Here is a 17,921-nt window from a genome sequence, read left to right as displayed (position 1 = left end):
TGGAGTTGCAATTTTGCCCACCGCACTTCCCCAAAAATGGTATAAAAGTGATCAAAAAAGTCATATGTACCCAAAATTTGTACCAATCAAACTGTGATCTCAGCCCGCAAAAAATAAGCCCCTACATAAGCCAATCATCCAAAAATAAAATAAAAATATGGCTTTCAGAAAATGGAAACACAAAAACATGATTTTCTTTTTTCAAACATGCTTTTATTGTATAAAATAAATTTTTAAAAATGCACATATTAGGTATCGTCATGTCCGTAACGACCCCCTCTCTAAAAATAGCATGTGATCCAACCCATCTGGTGAACACCATAAAAAAAAAAGGGCCAAAAATCAATTTTTTTAAATCACCTTACATCACAAAAAGTATAATACCAATCGATCAAAAAGTCATGTGTCCCATAATGGTACTAATCAAACCATCATCTCATCCTGCAAAAAATTAGACCCTACCTAAGATAATCGCCCAAAAAATAAATATGGCTTTCAGAAAAATGGAAACACAAAATCATGATTTTTTTTAAACATTTTTTATTATGTAAATCCCCCCAAAAACTTTAATTAAATTGACATATTAGGTATCGCCGCGTCGTATCGACCTGCTCTATAAAAATATCACATTATCTACTCTGTCAGGTGAACATTGTAAAAAATAAAAAATCTGCCAGAACAGCCATCTTTTGGTTACCTTGCCTTTATAAAAAGAGTAATATATGTTGTGGGGATTCGCTCTGGTAGACAGGACAAGCGGACGCAGTACAGAGGCAAAGATCAGTTTGTAATAAAAAAAACTTCTGTGTTTTATTCACACTTATGGCAACAAAACAGTACGACAGTCCATTTGCAATTTTGGTGTTCGTTAACACCTAGACAGTTCATACAGCAACACAGTCACCTGTTATCCTAGGGCTGTCAGGTCATAATGTATAATGCAAGGTTATGTAACTTTCTAGTGTGGACAGCTCTGTTGGCTGTCAGTGAATGGAAACCTGTACGGTCATAATCTCATTGCTGTCGGTTTGTCATAATTTATCCTGCATAAACATAACCTAAGATGTATTGGCCTGGAGACCATGTCTTCATAGTGGATTGCCTACACCATGTACAGTTGTCATCAACTTCAGCTACGAGAGAGGTTTATAGAGGTCTGTACTGGTTTTTACTCCTTTCATGTAAAATATGAGTGTTTCTGTTTATTGACAGCGGTGATCTTGAAAATGTGAAAGAGGTGACAAGATGTATGAGAAGTGTGCATACATTTTCAACATATAGTTCTATGTGTTAATTGTGTAGTGAAAGTACATAATGCAGCATATTTAGGTGGCAGATCCTCTTTACTGCAGGAACTTGATTTCATCCTTAGGTCATCATTTGAAAATACATTCCCTTTAGGCGGGGAAGGGGGGGGGCTTCAATATTCATGAATAATAGGCACGTCTGTACCTTAAGGACAACAAGTATTTTAGACTATGGTCCCAGATGACATTCAGTTCTAGCATAAAGTGATTCCCCCCCCTCAATTTCACCAAATCTTCTTATTTAACATGATCTGGCAACCTGATGAAGGGCTCGGGTACATGATGTCCTTCCCATCACGAGCAATATATGTCTAGGGGGAGAAATACTTTGTCAGCATGGCGTCATACTTCATGTGATGTGTGCTCCATCACTGTGGTACAGGCGCATGTTTATAGAAATAACAGGATCATCCCCGAGCAGATGTGAAAGCCACCAGACTTGCTGATGGCACCACTTTAGCTTCATTCCTTTTCGGTTCTCGGGTTTCAGCAGGTTGGGTGTTAATTATACATCCGTGCAAGGTCAGGGTTATGAGATCACAAAGCAGAGGTTTTTACAAAAATATCCCGACTTGTTCTAGATAGCTTTCTGCAAATACTTTCCCCGTTTCTTTAGGAAATTGTAGCTCACATTCCTATAAACGTTGCTGCGTCCATTTGTGTCCTTCTCAAAATATCTGCAGAACTCTTCCAGTTTAAGCAAAGTGGTTTTTATTCACCCGTAGACACGTAGCTGGGATCACAAGTCAGGATCTGACACTGCTTGCACCAACAAATCCCGCAAGATAATTATGACCTGAAATTTACCTACAGGGTTGGGTAGTGCTTCTCTTTCTTGAACTTTTCTTGCATCCAGTTGTGAGCATCTGTTGCCAGTGTCGGTCTGGGGTTCCTTGGGCCCACCAGAAGAGGTTATTCTTGGGGCCCAACTGCTTATCAATAATGTCTAATAATAATAATGTCTAAGCTCCTCCAGGATCCTTTGTTGTTGCATGCAACTTTTTTGTCAGTCCTAAAGCCAGCATTTAACCGGAAAGATATTGAATCTCTGTAGGATCCCATTATACAATTTTCAAGTAGATCATTAATGACTGCACAGCTTTGGAGTAAAATAAATTCATCCATAAATATTCCATTTGAAAACAGCGCCCTCCACATGTGGGCATGGTTTTCATTAGATGCTTCACTTGACCATGTCTTTACAGTACTATTCAGTGCAGGTGTATTGTAGATATTCAGCTGGATGGCCTTTAAAAGTAGAGTGGCCGTCATTTCCATTCTCCATTCATTGGTAGGTCGTATAAAGTGGATGACTTCAGTGGACTCGAATCTAATTAGATGTTTGAATATTGTATATTCAGTTTTAATTACACCTTTGGGGATGAGTATTATTTTAAAGCTGTAACATAACGTGAATTCAACAGATTTGAGAATTAATAAGCTTACAGAGGCTTAGTGAATAAATATATTTACGAAGTGATTAAATATAAGATAGAACAGAGAAATCACATACGGAATAGTAAAAAGTAAGTAAACATCACTAGCATAAATATGGGGTAGGACTATAGGCTATAACACATGGCTGTCTACCACATTATAACACATGACCGACACCCCAGGGAGTACAAAAGATAGGGCAAACAATACTTACATCCTACCTAGAATGAAGTGCCTGGTCGAATCCCAATTAATTGTTAGTTGAGACCACAGTTATTTCCATCAGCCCCTCCTCCAGTGTGCATCATGCATGTCTCTGAGATCACTCAGGAATGTGGTCTTATCAGCACAATGGGGGATAGGTACTACATTTACACAGAATGCTAATAATAAAAGGGAACAGAATTAAAGGGACAGAACCAGTCAGTACTTAAATAATAGCCTTAGAATACAAAAGCTTACTTGAGTTTTCAAAAAAGTTTGCATAATGACTGTGCTTCATTGTAGATCTTTTTTGGGCTTCACTAATGTCTTCCTTTAGCCATATTATTCCCTGTTCCAGCTGCTCAGCTAGATGCATTTCTCTCATAAGAATTGAGAAGCAATGTAGAAGCAGTTGTTTTATCAAGCCCAGGCTCTGAACTAGCTCTGACACGCCCCCACTTCCTCTCAGCCATCTTCTGAGTCTCTTTTACCAGGGACGGATCTTGCTTGAAAACAGGCAGTGGACTACAACTTAGATGGAAGTGAGACAGCTAGTGGCAATGATTTTACAGCTTTTTTTCAGGTGGATGCAGGCAGATTTTTTAAATAGTGATTTTGAATTTGCTAATTACACCGTTCTCTATTAAATTGTGTGAAAGTACAGTGACTCTAAGTATTTCAAATAGTAACGCATGTGGATAATTGGGCTTTATTCAGAGTAGATGTAGGATAACCCAAGCTGTGCTTTCACAGATGGCTCCTCAGTTCTGTTTTCGTCAGTATGGATTATGATCTACATCTCTATCCTGTCTGTTATTTCCTAACAAATCATTCCATGTAGACAGTAAGAAGAGATTATTTTACCCGCCGCACATGGGGACTGGACCGATGCTTTGGGTCATTGGGATTTACTTGGATCGGTCATCACGGAGGCAGTCTTTGAGCCCTAAATCTTACGTAGTAAATAGGATCTTGTGCTTCAAAGAGCTGCGGCTAGACTGGATTAACGATTCCTAACAATGTCTGTTTATCTGTGGTTTTCTGCTCGTCATAACCTTGGATAATTTGTTCCATGCAGCTGCTAATGGAAGAGATTTGACGGCGGCGACTATTTTCGGACATAAATATGGAGTCACTAAGTCCATTCCTCCTCTTGCCCTTTGGGGTTTTTCCTTTTTGTTTGAGAATAGTAGTTAATTGAAGTGTCCTCATAAATTTGTACTTGATGCGTCTTGTAATATCTCCTTTTAGATGAAACAAGTCCAGGATGAAGAAAGAAAACAACTGAGCCAACTGCGAGACATTCTAAAAACTGCGCTGCAAGTGGAACAGAAGGAGGTGAGCTTGTGAGGCCAGAAGTCTTATTCTACAGAAAGGTCTGGAATACTTCTCGCTTAGGACATTTTATCCCACCATAGTAAAAGATGGCATCACTTACTCGTCGTGGGGGACCAGCTGCTCAGACCCTCACCTTTCCTCAGAAGGAAAGTCCCATAGGGCTGGTTCGAGGGATTGTCCACTTTCTGCATAATTTCAACTTTACCATACACCAGGGGTTGGCATAAGAAACCTCTACAATGCTTCTGGGTTTAGCGTGCACGGGGAAGCCCGCTAGTGCCCATGGGTACTGATGTAAACAAGTTGCGAGGTCCATAGCTTCCCAAGGTGGCTGCTGTCCACTCCTGTATCTGCACCTGCTCAGTAACTATGGACGCCACTGCTTTTTACATTGGTAACCAAGGGCACCCTTTTCATGGCCTATTCATGCGAGCTGTGGTAAGCCATAAAGCTAAGCAGTAGTATCAAATGCTATTGCATGTCAGTGTATGGCATTTCCAAAATGTAGTGAACTGTCCCTTTTAAAGGGGTTGTTCCATCTGGGACATTGATGCCATATTGCTTGGAAATACTATCAATGTCAGACAGGTGCAGGTACCACCTCTGGGACCCACTCCTAACTTCAGAACGGAGCTTCTGAAGTGAAGGAGAGCATGCCACACAAGCGCGGCGTGCCCTTCATGTATTGCTATGGCAGTTCCGAAAATATCTGAGCCAGCGCACTCGTCTGTTTTGGCAAGTCCCACAGCAGTGAATGGAGAGCGCACCGCGCAAGTGCAGCCACCTCTTCATTCACCACCATGGGACTGACAGAAATAGTTAACCCTTTTCTTAGCTATTTTCGGGCTCCCATAGCATGTGCAGCTGCTCTTTGTTCACTTCAGGGGCTCCATTTTGGAGATAGGAGTGGGTCCCAGAGGTGGGTCCTGCACCTTTCTGACATTGGTGGGTACCAGATGGGCCACTGTGCAGGAATATATGACACTGTCCCATGCATTTACAGTGTAAAGATGCACCAAGTCTATCAGAGTGGCTCACGCTGAAGGATAAATATGGTGCAGATTTCCTGGTGCCTTGCAGCACTAGGGTCATGGGTTTGAATCCGACCAAGGACAACCTCTACATGGAGTTTGTATGTTCTTCCTCTGTTAGCGTGGATCTTCTCCGGTTTCCTCCCACACTTCAAAGACATACTGATAGGGACCTTAGATTGTGAGCCCCACTGGGGACAGCTTGATGCTAATGTCTGTAAAGCACTGCGGAATATGTCAGCGCTATATAAGTGCGTAAAGTATAAGTAGTAAGTCTGTACCTGCACTGTTACTCATGAATGTGTTTTCTCTTTTTCCCACCAATGCTTTAACCTCTTGTGACCGAAGTCTAGAAGAGTAAGTGTGTTATTATCATTGATTTCTTGCGGTGCATGTGCCATCACTGAGTGCATTTATCTGTGTGTCTAGGTCCGTGCCCGTTATCTAGAGGCGTATCAGCCCTAGTGGGTTCTGTACCCGGGAGGAGGAATAATGGCCTTTAACAGGAGTGATGGTGTTTAATGTACCTCAGTCCTGTAGGAATCTGCATACCCCTTTTCTCTCATCTGCTCTACTGCAAGAAACTGGCTGTATAGTCTTCTGTGCCTTGTTATTACTGTGGTATTATTTGTCATTAAAGGGTTCTTGAGGACAATGACCTTGATGGCTTTACAATAGGTTTAGAATTGATTTTGAACAGTGGAGGTTTGACCTCCAGGACCCTTTCTGATCATTCTGTATTGTAGTTGCTCCTAAGACAGAATATGGTCCTGTATGGATGCACATTATGGTGGCACACAGAATACCGTTCAATACTAATAATAAGGACCTGTTCACTATCTGGATCGATAGAAATACACACGCACTAAAACTTCTTTGACACAGTTACTAAAAAGATGGCATAGGCATAATATATGGTGGATTTGAAAATGTCATAGGAATGAATATAAGGAGGTGGTCTTCTTGGGAGTTTCATAGTATGTGCGTGTATGTATATATATATATGTATGTATGTGTGTGTGTGTATATATATATATATATATATATATATATATATACAGTACAGACCAAAAGTTTGGACACACCTTCTCATTCAAAGAGTTTTCTTTATTTTCATGACTATGAAGGCATCAAAACTATGAATTAACACATGTGGAATTATATACATAACAAACAAGTGTGAAACAACTGAAAATATGTCATATTCTAGGTTCTTCAAAGTAGCTACCTTTTGCTTTGATTACTGCTTTGCACACTCTTGGCATTCTCTTCATGAGCTTCAAGAGGTAGTCCCCTGAAATGGTCTTCCAACAGTCTTGAAGGAGTTCCCAGAGATGCTTAGCACTTGTTGGCCCTTTTTGCCTTCACTCTGCGGTCCAGCTCACCCCAAACTCTCTCGATTGGGTTCAGGTCCGGTGACTGTGGAGGCCAGGTCATCTGGCGCAGCACCCCATCACTCTCCTTCATGGTCAAATAGCCCTTACTTTTAAAGTTTTCCTAATTTTTCGGATGACTTACTGACCTTCATTTCTTAAAGTAATGATGGCCACTAGTTTTTCTTTACTTAGCTGCTTTTTTCTTGCCATAATACAAATTCTAACAGTCTATTCAGTAGGACTATCAGCTGTGTATCCACCTGACTTCTCCTCAACGCCACTGATGGTCCCAACCCCATTTATAAGGCACGAAATCCCACTTATTAAACCTGACAGGGTACACCTGTGAAGTGAAAACCATTTCAGGGGACTACCTCTTGAAGCTCATCAAGAGAATGCCAAGAGTGTGCAAAGCAGTAATCAAAGCAAAAGGTGGCTACTTTGAAGAACCTAGAATATGACATATTTTCAGTTGTTTCACACTTGTTTGTTATGTATATAATTCCACATGTGTTAATTCATAGTTTTGATGCCTTCATAGTCATGAAAATAAAGAAAACTCTTTGAATGAGAAGGTGTGTCCAAACTTTTGGTCTGTACTGTATATATATACATATTGTGGGTTTTTGCACTGGTAGAAAGGCTAGCAGACGCAGTACAGAGGCAATCACAAAGTTCGGTGTTTATTCACACATAAGGAAAAACAAAAATGACATTTCGCAGTCCCCAGCAGGCTTAAGGGGCCTTTTTTCCAGCATGTGACTCTCAGCCCTTTAGCACGGCACAACTTCACAGATCCCAAAACACAGAGATTCCCCAGCTTCTCTGTCAGATGGAGGATAAACCACACCCAGCTGAGATTGCTGTCTGTTTTTTTTTTTATATAGGCCAAAAAGCAGCCACCCACCCAGCACTTTGGCTACTCCCAGTAAGAGCCGGCCCGGATCTGCTTTACAGCCATACTAACAACAAACAGTGTCAGTCAGCACTAGCTGCCGGCTCTTACCTCACCGAGGCTAGGAACCTCGGCGACACATACCTTTCATCAATGACGGCCCCTTGCGCCTTCCTACTAAATATATATATATAAATAAATATATATATATATATATATATATATATTATATAAATTATAACATACTGGGCAATAATACACAGGCAGCAGTAGGCCTCATTTGTTGTCCGTAGCAACCAACCAGATCTCCACTTTCATTTGCTTTAGGCTACTTTCACATCAGCATTTTTGCTGGATCCGTCGGGGATCAGCATACACACTTGAGTTTTGATAATACAACCGTCTGCATCCGTTATGAACGGATCCAGTCGTATTATCTATAAAATGGCCTTAGCTTTTGTGTCTAAGAAAACTGATCTGGCACCATTGACTTACATTGTGTGCCGTCTCGGATCCATGTTGCTCCACATCCCATGCAGGGCTGAAAAATGCTGCTTGCAGAGTTTTTCTGACCGTCATGGGAACGCAACCAAACAGATCAGAATGCATTCTGGTGCACTCTGTTCAGTTCAGTTTTGTCTCCATTGACAATGAATGGGGACCAAACTGAAGCGTTTTCCTCCGGTATAGAGATCCTATGACTGATCTCAATACCAGAAAGGAAAACGCTAGTGTGAAAGTAGCCTTAGAATAATGAAAGCTGCACTGTATCGGTCGCAGTGGGAACCCAGGCCAGTTTTTCTGTTTACACTGTTGTATCTGTGGAGGCTTCTGAGATGAAGAAGCTATTTGTGAAAAAGGAAGCAGAAACCATATTCCTTTACTGTCAATGAAGAGAAAAGGAGATTTCATATCAACTAAAGAGGTTCTTCAGCAACTGCAGGGGCTGCTGTAAGCTGCCAAGCTGTTATAGAACTTTATATTATACTCTCTGCAGAACCCCATAATGTACACTGTGTGCTGCAGAACCTTATAATGTGCACTGTGTGCTGCAGAACCTTATAATGTGCACTGTGTGCTGCAGAACCTGTGATTAATACAGAGCACCCCCTTGTGTCTGTAGACTTTGATTATTTGTATAATTTGTATAACATTTTCATAGTCCTCATGTATAGCTATGGGTTGTATTGTCAGTATTACTTTTATACGTGTCGAACAGAGCAGTATTCACAAGAACGAGGGGCTTTACCAGCTGGGCTATGGCCGGTGCCCTGCTCACAAGCACTGGGACCGCAGAGCTCTCACGATTGCTGCTTGTCTGAGATCAGTTATTTAGTCTGCTGACATAAATCATGGTTTAGTATAGGAAGCGGTTAGGCGGGGGTTAACCACATAAAATGTAAGGTCTCTCGGAAGCCGATTTCGGATTATATTACACTGAGGTTTTCAAACGCCAGCGAACATCTGTGAAGAAAAGCCCCAGGGAATAGAGCGACTTCACACTCGAAATTCAGAGGAAGTGTAAAAGCTCATGGGAAGCAACAGGCCCCCAACGGGGAGGTATAGGTCTCACCTGCATGAGCCGCCATCTCCTCCTGTTTCTTCTGAGCATCATACAGGTCACCATGAGGAAACGTGTACCACACCTCTCATTTCTTGTCATACGAGAGAGCGTGCACAAAGTTCTGGGGGAGCTGGGCGACAACCAATATGGTGGCCTTTACCAGCTTCCACAGCGTTCAGCACAGGGGCGTAACTATAACTCATAGGGCCCCACAGCAAAATAAGATGGGGCCCCCACCACCTTGTGTAAGAAAATTAAAACTGCAGCATAGGAAAGGTATGTGTAATAGCGCCATATATCAGAAAACCCACATTGTAGCAAAAAGACGCTCAAAAAGGTACAATGTTCTAGAACCTGGTGGGGTTCCTCAACTTTTGGGCCCCATAGGAAGTACTATGGCCGCTGTGGCCATAGTTACGCCCATGGTTTGTCACCTTTTTCAGAGTTCTCAACAGCAAACATAGTGATTTGTCAGTTTTGTGCTTTAGTGGCTTGGAAAAGTTGGGTGACAACCTATATGGAAGCTGTAAATGAAGTCACTGAGGCTTCAAAAATCCAAACCGCCATTCAACTGGAGAGCGGGTCACCCCGAGACTGAACCGGGGACAACCCTTGGTGGGTGTCCTCTGTAAAGGGTATATTAGAAGGGCAGATCTTCTGCCCGTTGATTGCTAACAAACGTTCGTATGAATGCTGGTTAGCGATCATCTTGCAGTGTAATACTGCCGCTGATTGCACAATGAACGGGCAATACAGATCTTTCAGCATGAAGATCAGGATTTGCCAGCAGAGATCTACTGTCGGCAAGCCACTGTACAGCATGGGGACGACATGACACCAAGGATAGACAGTGCTTAATTTTGGTTCTTTTATGATTCACACCATTGTTTTATCATCCATTTTAGACTTATTTAGAGGGAAATGCCGGTATAAAAGAGACTTTCGCAGTCACGACAGAGTTTAGTCCTCATATATGAAGTAGTAAAGGTGGCCATACACGTTCAGTAGCGTTGGCCAACAGTAATCTCTCAGCCGAACGTGTATTTTAAAGGGGTTTTCCATTTTTATTTTATTTTTTATATTATGACCTATCCTCTGGAAAGGTCATCAGTATCTGATCGGTGAGGGTTAGACACCTGGCATCTCGCCGATCACCGGTACTTGCAGTAGCGCCGCGGCTTTCTCCAGATTTCCCTAGGCCATGCGACGTCATGTTCATCAGTCTGGGCTGAGCTACCAAGCACAGCCGCTATACAATTTACACAAGAGAGAAGCCCTCGCCGCTACTGCGAGCTCCAGTGCCTTCTCAAACAGCTGATCGGCGGGGATCCCGGGTGCCTGACCCCCACAGATCAGATACCGATGACCTATCCAGGTCATCAGTAGAAAGCACTTGGGGATAGGGGAGCACACAGCTGCCAGACATCTCTGGCGTCAGCTTAACTCCTGGGAGAACAAAAGAATTGGGCGAAAATGTTGATTTCACCTGATCCTTCACTGTCTGGGGAGAGTCGGAAGCTCCTGCTCCCCAAAAACATTAAACGGTCTGCCGACCCCACCGTTCTCAGCAGGTTCAGCCGATGATACTCTAATTTGTATGGAGGCTTTAAGAGACTGGGGAAGATTTACTATTACCATTTGGGTCGGTAAATTTAGGGCATTTAAGCCGCTGACCTTGGACTCTCCCCAATCCCGCTGCTCCCCAATGCTCACTTCTGCGCTGGAATTACAAGCCCCCACCATTTTTGGACCGAGACAACCGGAATTTGCCAGGATTGCAAGGAAAAATTGGGGGACAGTCCAAGCAAATTCAGTACATTTGGCCACTACACTAAAACACTAGATAATAAATATGGCAGATTTTTCCAACAATGTGTCGTCTAAGTTTATGCCCCCTACTAGTTGGCTTACTTTATGCCACAAATGTGCACCAGAATTTTGGTGCGTTTTTTTTTCTTTCTTTGGGCCTTGCCCCATCTATAGCAGCCCACAGCCAGTTCTCGCAAGGACACGCTCCCTTGTTGAATGAGTTGGATAAAGGCTCTACCAGTGTCGAAAACAATAAATGTACTGCAGGGCCTGAATTCCTGCACATCTTAATTAGTGAATCCCCCATTGTGTTCAGTCTTTTCCAAACATTCCCGGTGGCGTCTGTTTCTGGGAAAGCTGGATAACGTCCAGTATTGAATCTTACCATTACAGCTCCTGGTTTTTCTAGTCTTGCATAGTGAGGTAATGGTACACACCCTGTCCTCATGTACGGACGCATATCTGGAATTGCCCTTTAGCAACCTGTGAAAGCTGACGACTCTGCACGAGCTGGGATATGCTGGCCCCGAAGACAGCCTGACCACTGCACCACATGTAAAGAACGTGGACACCACTATACAGTGCAGAATACCTCTCACCCAGGAGGAAGGTAGATTCTCTAGTGCCACCTATAGGGGGATAACTTGTTAGTCAATGTCGGGGGTTGTCTCCTTTTAGGTGGCGCTAGAGGGACGGTTTTTAGATCCGTTAAAGGGAGTCTGGTACCAGGAAATTCACTGAGAATAATAATGCCATGTAGGGCTAGCTGAGTTGAATGTAATGATATTTTTCCTTTAGCAATAAGTTGCTTCATTCTGGAGAAAAAGTACTTTTAATCTATATGCAAATGAGCCATGAAGTGCACCAAGGGGCGGGCCTAAGCCACTCTGTGCACTCTTGTGCCTCCTGCTTTCTCTGCCAGCTCCTCTCTCTTTTTTTTGACTGACTAAGTCAGGTTTCTGTATAGGTGTTCTACCTGGTGCTGTCAATCAAGAAGTAGAGGGAGGGACTGGCAGAGGAAGCAGGAGGCGTAAGAATGCACAGAGTGGCTTGGGCCCGCCCGCAGTGCACTTAACTCTTCATTTGCATATGGATTAAAAGCACTCTTTCTCCAGAATGAAGCAAAGTATTTATTCATTCAAGTAAAATCATTACACTCAACTGAGCTAGTCCTACAAGTAGGTGTGCCTGGTAATCAGTGAATTTTCCTGGTGACACGCTCCCTTTAAATTGTTTGTAAGTGATATGAGAATTTAAAGGGGTTCTCTAGTCATTTCTTCTAAACCAAGATCTTTTACATAGTACTTACCCATCCCTCGCTCCTCTGATTCCACCTTCTCTGCTGCACTCGCACAGGCCCTGGGCCCCGACCGGATGTGGCGCCCCTCGTCCCTCACTCTGCCGATGCTGCCATCTCTGCTGTGCTTGCACAGGCCGCGGGTCCCGTCTGGATGGGGCCACGTATGTTCCTGTTTTCCAGGCAGAAGAGCCCGCCCGGCCTGTGCAGGCACAGCAGACCATGTAAAAGATTTTTCTTCCACTGGTTATTACGAACTACGGATTAGAAGACACGACTGGAGAAACCCCTTTAAGTAAAGGTTTAAAGGTTAAATGTGGAGCACAAATCCGTCAGTTCTGTGGTTTGAAAGAGAAATGAGCTTCTTGCTGCAGCTCTGTTTTTTAGGGAAGTGTCCCAAGCAGACCCCCCCTACTGACGTCCATATTTCCCAATTGGTAGCGTGTTTTATTACATTTAGATGATTGTCTTGGATTCTGCAGGTTTTCTGGCTGCACCTCAGTAACCAGGACAGAATAACTTGGATGGTTAGTGATTATGTACGCTAAGTATGAACTTGCGCTAATATGATCTGCTTACTTTCGGTAGGATTCCCAGTTCCGCCAGAGCACGGCATACAGTCTGCACCAGCCTCAAGGAAACAAGGAACATGGCACTGAGAGGAATGGCTACCTGTACAAGAAGAGCGACGGGTCAGTGGCGGTCTACTCCTAACTGAGATTACCTATTATTATATTCAGCCTTTGCATAAAATTTCCCCTTTTTTTTTTTTTTTTTTTTTTTTTAAGAATAAGGAAAGTTTGGCAGAAGAGGAAATGCTCCGTTAAGAACGGTTTTCTCACAATAGCCCATGGCACAGTAAGTGAAGGTTTCCCCTTCATAGTTGTTATATGTGGAAACAGAAGACGTCATCTCCTTAATCTGCACTTTCACTTTTCCTTCATTAGGCCAACATACCTCCTGCAAAACTGAACCTACTGACCTGTCAGGTCAAAACGAACACCGAGGAAAAGAAGTGTTTTGACCTCATCTCTCGTAAGTCCCTCTCTGATTCTTCAGGTTATCCATTGAATGGCTTTAGGTGAGCAGGACATTGAACGAATAAGACATGCCCTTTAAGAACCATGCGCACGGCTTGCTGCCATGTTGCACAGAACCGTACTATAGTCCCCTTAGCCTGCTATGGGTTCATTGCCCTTTTAAGCGTCATGTACAGGGCATGTTACAATGTGATATGGATCCATGTTATGGTGCCCTTAGCCTAATATGGGCCCATATGTCAATGCTCTGCGTCTGCTGCTTTATACAGAGGATACCCAAAGGAATTATTTTAAACCGTAGTGTATGCTTCTATGATATGGAGTCCTTAATCTGCTGTGGGACTGAGCATCACAGCCCCTTAAAGCAGCTGATTGGCGATCGGACCACCACCGATCAGATACTGATGATTTAATTTAAAGATAGGCCATCAATACCTAAAGGGGTTGTGCAAGAATTGGGGACCTGCAATGGGAAGATGACTTACCTGCTTCCCGGCGCCCCGCTCCTTCTTCTCCTGGCCTTTGCTCTGGCAACATCAACATCCGGTTTAACATTGCAAGCTCAGAGAAGAAGAAGCGGGTTGTCGGCGCCGGGAAGAAGGTAAGTCATCTTTCCTTTGCAGGTCCCACAGAATAGGGGAGGGGGTTTCCAAACAACCCCCCTACTATTTTTGCACAAGCCCTTTAAAGGGGTTGTCCAGCAGTCCCATAGAGTTGAATGAAGCACGTCTGTTGCTCTAGTCCATTTACAAGGATGCGTAGCTTCAGGTGTCCATTCTTTTGTCTTATTTCTACGTACCATTTGATAATTCACTGAGATTTCTCTTGACAGATGATCGGACATATCATTTTCAAGCAGAAGATGAGCAAGAGTGCCAAATGTGAGTATGCAGTGTGCCAGCTGACGGCTCACGTGAAGCCTTATCTCTGATCTCCTGATGTCCTAAACATAGCCATATTCTTATTGTTTGAGGTCAGATCAGAGATAAGGCTTCACACGAGCTGTCAGCTGACGGAACTCAGGAGGGTCAGTCTGCAAATAGACTTTTTTTTTAACAGCATGTATCACAAAAACCGCTGACAGTTCTTAATAAAGACTAATTGAAAAAAAAAATTTTAGCTCAAAATGAGTAAAATGCAGTCAGAAAAACAAAATTGCCCCGAAGGTGTCCATAGCCTTTAAATACTATTTTGAACAAGTCCGATGACCGGGGCCTTGAGCGGCGTGTTATAACAAGCTTTCACATTCCTGAGGCACATTCCTCATTAGAAAGTGACCTTGTGGTCCCAGGACAGTTCTTCCTTTAGCTTAGAAAATTGAAAACACTACAAAAAAAAAGTGGCATTGATGGCGAAGCACACTACAAAATGCCTGTAGGCATCTGCTATATATGGTAGAAGTAAAAAGGCAATGTTAGTCTTTTACTGCACTCCATTTCATGATGGCAAGTATTCTAATGGAGAGTTTGAGGAATTTTATTTATGCAACCCAACCTGTTAGTACAAGAGAATACAAATTAACAGGATTGTCGAGAGTTAGAAAAACATGGCTGCTTTCTTTCAGAAACCATGGGTTATGTGGTATTGCAGCTCAGCTCATTTGAAGTAAATGGGGATAAGCTGCAATACTACTTGAACCTTGTGCACAGGGGTGGCGCTGTGTTTGGAAGAGCGCAACCATGATTTTTCTAATCCTGGACAATCCCTTTAAATTAGTTATTTTGGTGATAGGTGGGCAGTCCAAAATGGTAGATAAGTTTAAAAGAGTTTCCCAACCCTCTGCACTTTGATTGACAAAGCTAGACAGTAAAAACATGATAATGTCTGTCCCTGTCAATCAAAGTGCAGAGGGCTCGGCAGTTGCAGAGAGAGCAGAGCCTCTAGGTGTAACGGCAAAGTCCCCGTTGCTCCTAGAGGCTCATTTGAATATAATAAAACATCATTTTTCTCAGCGCTGCGGGCACATATGAACATGGGACCAACACAGATGCCTTCAGCTGCCAAGCGCACATGTAACAGGTCAGCCAGCGTCATAGGTACAGATCTGCTGACAGATGCCCTTTAAAGGGACACTCAGAAAGGGGTATTTTTTATTTTAAAACTCAATGGCAGAGATTTATCAATACTGGCACTTTCTGCGCCTGTCTTAATATCCCCTGTACTGCCGGAGGTTGCGCGTAATTTATGACGAGGCATACGTATAACCAGAAATCTACGACCGCTCAGAGCTGCTGTAGATTTCTGCCTTCATGTAGGCCAGAAAACTGGTGTAAATGAAGATAAATTTGGCGCTGTGTCTGGCCACGCCCCCTTCACCACCCTTTAGAAAAGTGGCTGGGATGGCGGAAAAAAGGGAGATGCAACCATTTCTGCGACTTTTTAATGCCACTTTTCAGGCCTAAAGGGAATGTGAAATCTCCCTGAATATCCATAAAATACAGGTTTTTGGCTATTTTTCTTATTAGGTTTGTCAGTACTATACCATTGAAGATTAAATAGAAAATGTTGTCCTGAGCCATCTAGCACTTTTGTGTATGGATATGTGTGTGTAGATAGATTTGTTTTATGGTCTATTGCTCTATTTTTACAACATCAGACGGCATTGTAAGTGATAAAATCATCTCGTTCCTTACAGATGGATGTCTGTGCTCCAGAACAGCAAAGAAGAAGCCTTAAACAACGCATTTAAAGGAGACCACAGCATGGGGGAGAACAACATCGTGCAGGAGCTGACCAAGGAGATTATATCTGACATCCAGAAAATGCCAGGAAATGATGTCTGCTGTGACTGTAGAGCATCAGGTACACCGCTCTGTGACTTGCACAACCTCCTCATTTGCAGTAACTTGATTTTTTGATAATCTTATTTATTACCTCTATATCACGTTACGCCATCATAACATTTACCATCACTGGATACCTGAGTAAGGCTACTTTCGTCATGGATCTGCAAAAACGCTTCCGTTACCATAATACAACCGCATGCATCCGTCATGAACGGATCCGGTTGTATTAGGTCTTCTATAGCCATGACGGATCCATCATGAACACCATTGAAAGTCAATAGGGGACGGATCCATTTTCTATTGCGTCAGAGAAAACAGATCCGTCCCCATTGACTTACATTGTGTGTCAGGACGGATCCGTCTTGCTCCGCACCACATCGTGGACAGAAAAACGCTGTTTGCAGCGTTATTTTGTCTGCGATGGGAGCGCAACCAAACGGAACTGAATGCATTCTGGTGCACTCCGTTTCGTTCAGTTTTGTCTCATTGACAATGAATAGGGACAAAACTGAAGCATTTTCATCCGCTATTGAGATCCTATGATGGAATATTCAGGTTTACCTCACATTCCACCATACAGCACCATCCGTAGTCCAATCCGCTGTATTCTAAATGTAAAAAATCCTAAATGCGATGTGGGTATAACTTTCTTTTCAACAGATGATGATACAAACAAATGTCCATTTCTTGGAAGGGGAAGGCAAAAAAAAAACCAGCATCTTACATTTTTACTCACCTCTAAAATGTTTCATTGTTATAGTTATTATCCTGTTAAAAATAATGAGGACCCATTCTTAGCATAGGTCATCATTATAATATTGGTGGGGGTCCAAGTCCTGACACCCCCACCGGTCAGCTGCTGTGCTTGGTATTGCACCTAAGGCCCCTTGCATACAACCGTATGCCCTCTGAGACATACGGTCCGTGAGCGGGCCATATGTCCCGGAGTGGCATACATCGTGCGCACGGGAGGGCACAGCATCATAGGTTACTATGATGCTGTGCACATCGGGCCGCCTGCGGGACTATTGTCCTGCACTCATATGATCTTATGTCTCAGAGGGCATACGGTCGTGTGCAAGGGGCCTAAGCTCCATTGACTAAGGCCATGTGACCGATGTACAGTGACGTCACAGGCCTAGGACGAGGCTGTGGTGCTCACAGAGCGCCCGGCCTCTTGTAACAGCTGATTGGCAGGGTTCCCGGGAGTCAGGCCCCCTCCGATCTGATATTGATGACCTACATCATCAATAGTAATTCCCAGATAACTCCTTTTAATGAAATCAATAATTTCCAATTCATAAGAGGACCTCTCATAGACTACTTCAACCAGAACAAAACTGGGAGGTAGCTTGCTGGATCAGCAACCTCCTTCTCTGCTCATCCAGCAGTGGAGACCAAGCAAGCTAAGCCTTCCAGCCAGAGATAAAGGGGAACGTCTCATGAACTATCTGCGTTTTATGATACAGCAGATAGATTGCCTCCCCCCCGGCCCTTAATGCCCCAGTCCAGTGTCTAGGCTGCCTTATAGGTAATCCCGCTCAGAACATAAGCCTATCGGGCCGCAGTTACATTTTAATTGTTCATTATCTTCAGGCAATTAGCTATGTCCACAGGATCTCGTTGCGGCCTCGCTGGCCGCGGACCAGGACTTACACAAAGCTCCTTATTACTTTCCACTTTTCAGGAGGTTTAATTGAGTTTCTAATTGCAGTGCTGAGAATTTCTTTACAGATGGTGGGAGTTGGGAGGGAGACCTGGACCATGAAATAGGATCCAATCCAGAGAAGCGTTTGGATATATTCACATGCGGCAGATTATTGGGTTTTTTTGCTGA

General features: G+C 43.3%; 1 protein-coding gene across 4 annotated transcripts in view; it reads left to right on the top strand.

Annotated features, from left to right (window-relative positions):
- ASAP2 (ArfGAP with SH3 domain, ankyrin repeat and PH domain 2) overlaps positions 1-17,921 on the top strand; it is a 196,656-nt gene that overhangs the window by 154,490 nt on the left and 24,245 nt on the right. For 2 of the 4 annotated variants that reach the window (XM_040427500.1, XM_040427498.1), the window contains exons 9-15: positions 4,200-4,286; positions 5,666-5,674; positions 12,847-12,950; positions 13,047-13,116; positions 13,206-13,293; positions 14,131-14,179; positions 15,934-16,100. In XM_040427500.1, coding sequence (XP_040283434.1) covers positions 4,200-4,286; positions 5,666-5,674; positions 12,847-12,950; positions 13,047-13,116; positions 13,206-13,293; positions 14,131-14,179; positions 15,934-16,100 — 574 coding nt within the window. The remainder of the gene's footprint in view (positions 1-4,199; positions 4,287-5,665; positions 5,675-12,846; positions 12,951-13,046; positions 13,117-13,205; positions 13,294-14,130; positions 14,180-15,933; positions 16,101-17,921) is intronic. The other 2 variants (XM_040427499.1, XM_040427501.1) reach the window with 1 other exon arrangement.

This window comes from Bufo bufo, chromosome 4 (assembly GCF_905171765.1).
Source record: "Bufo bufo chromosome 4, aBufBuf1.1, whole genome shotgun sequence".
NCBI lineage: Eukaryota > Metazoa > Chordata > Amphibia > Anura > Bufonidae > Bufo > Bufo bufo.
This window is presented reverse-complemented; position numbering and strand designations above follow the sequence as displayed.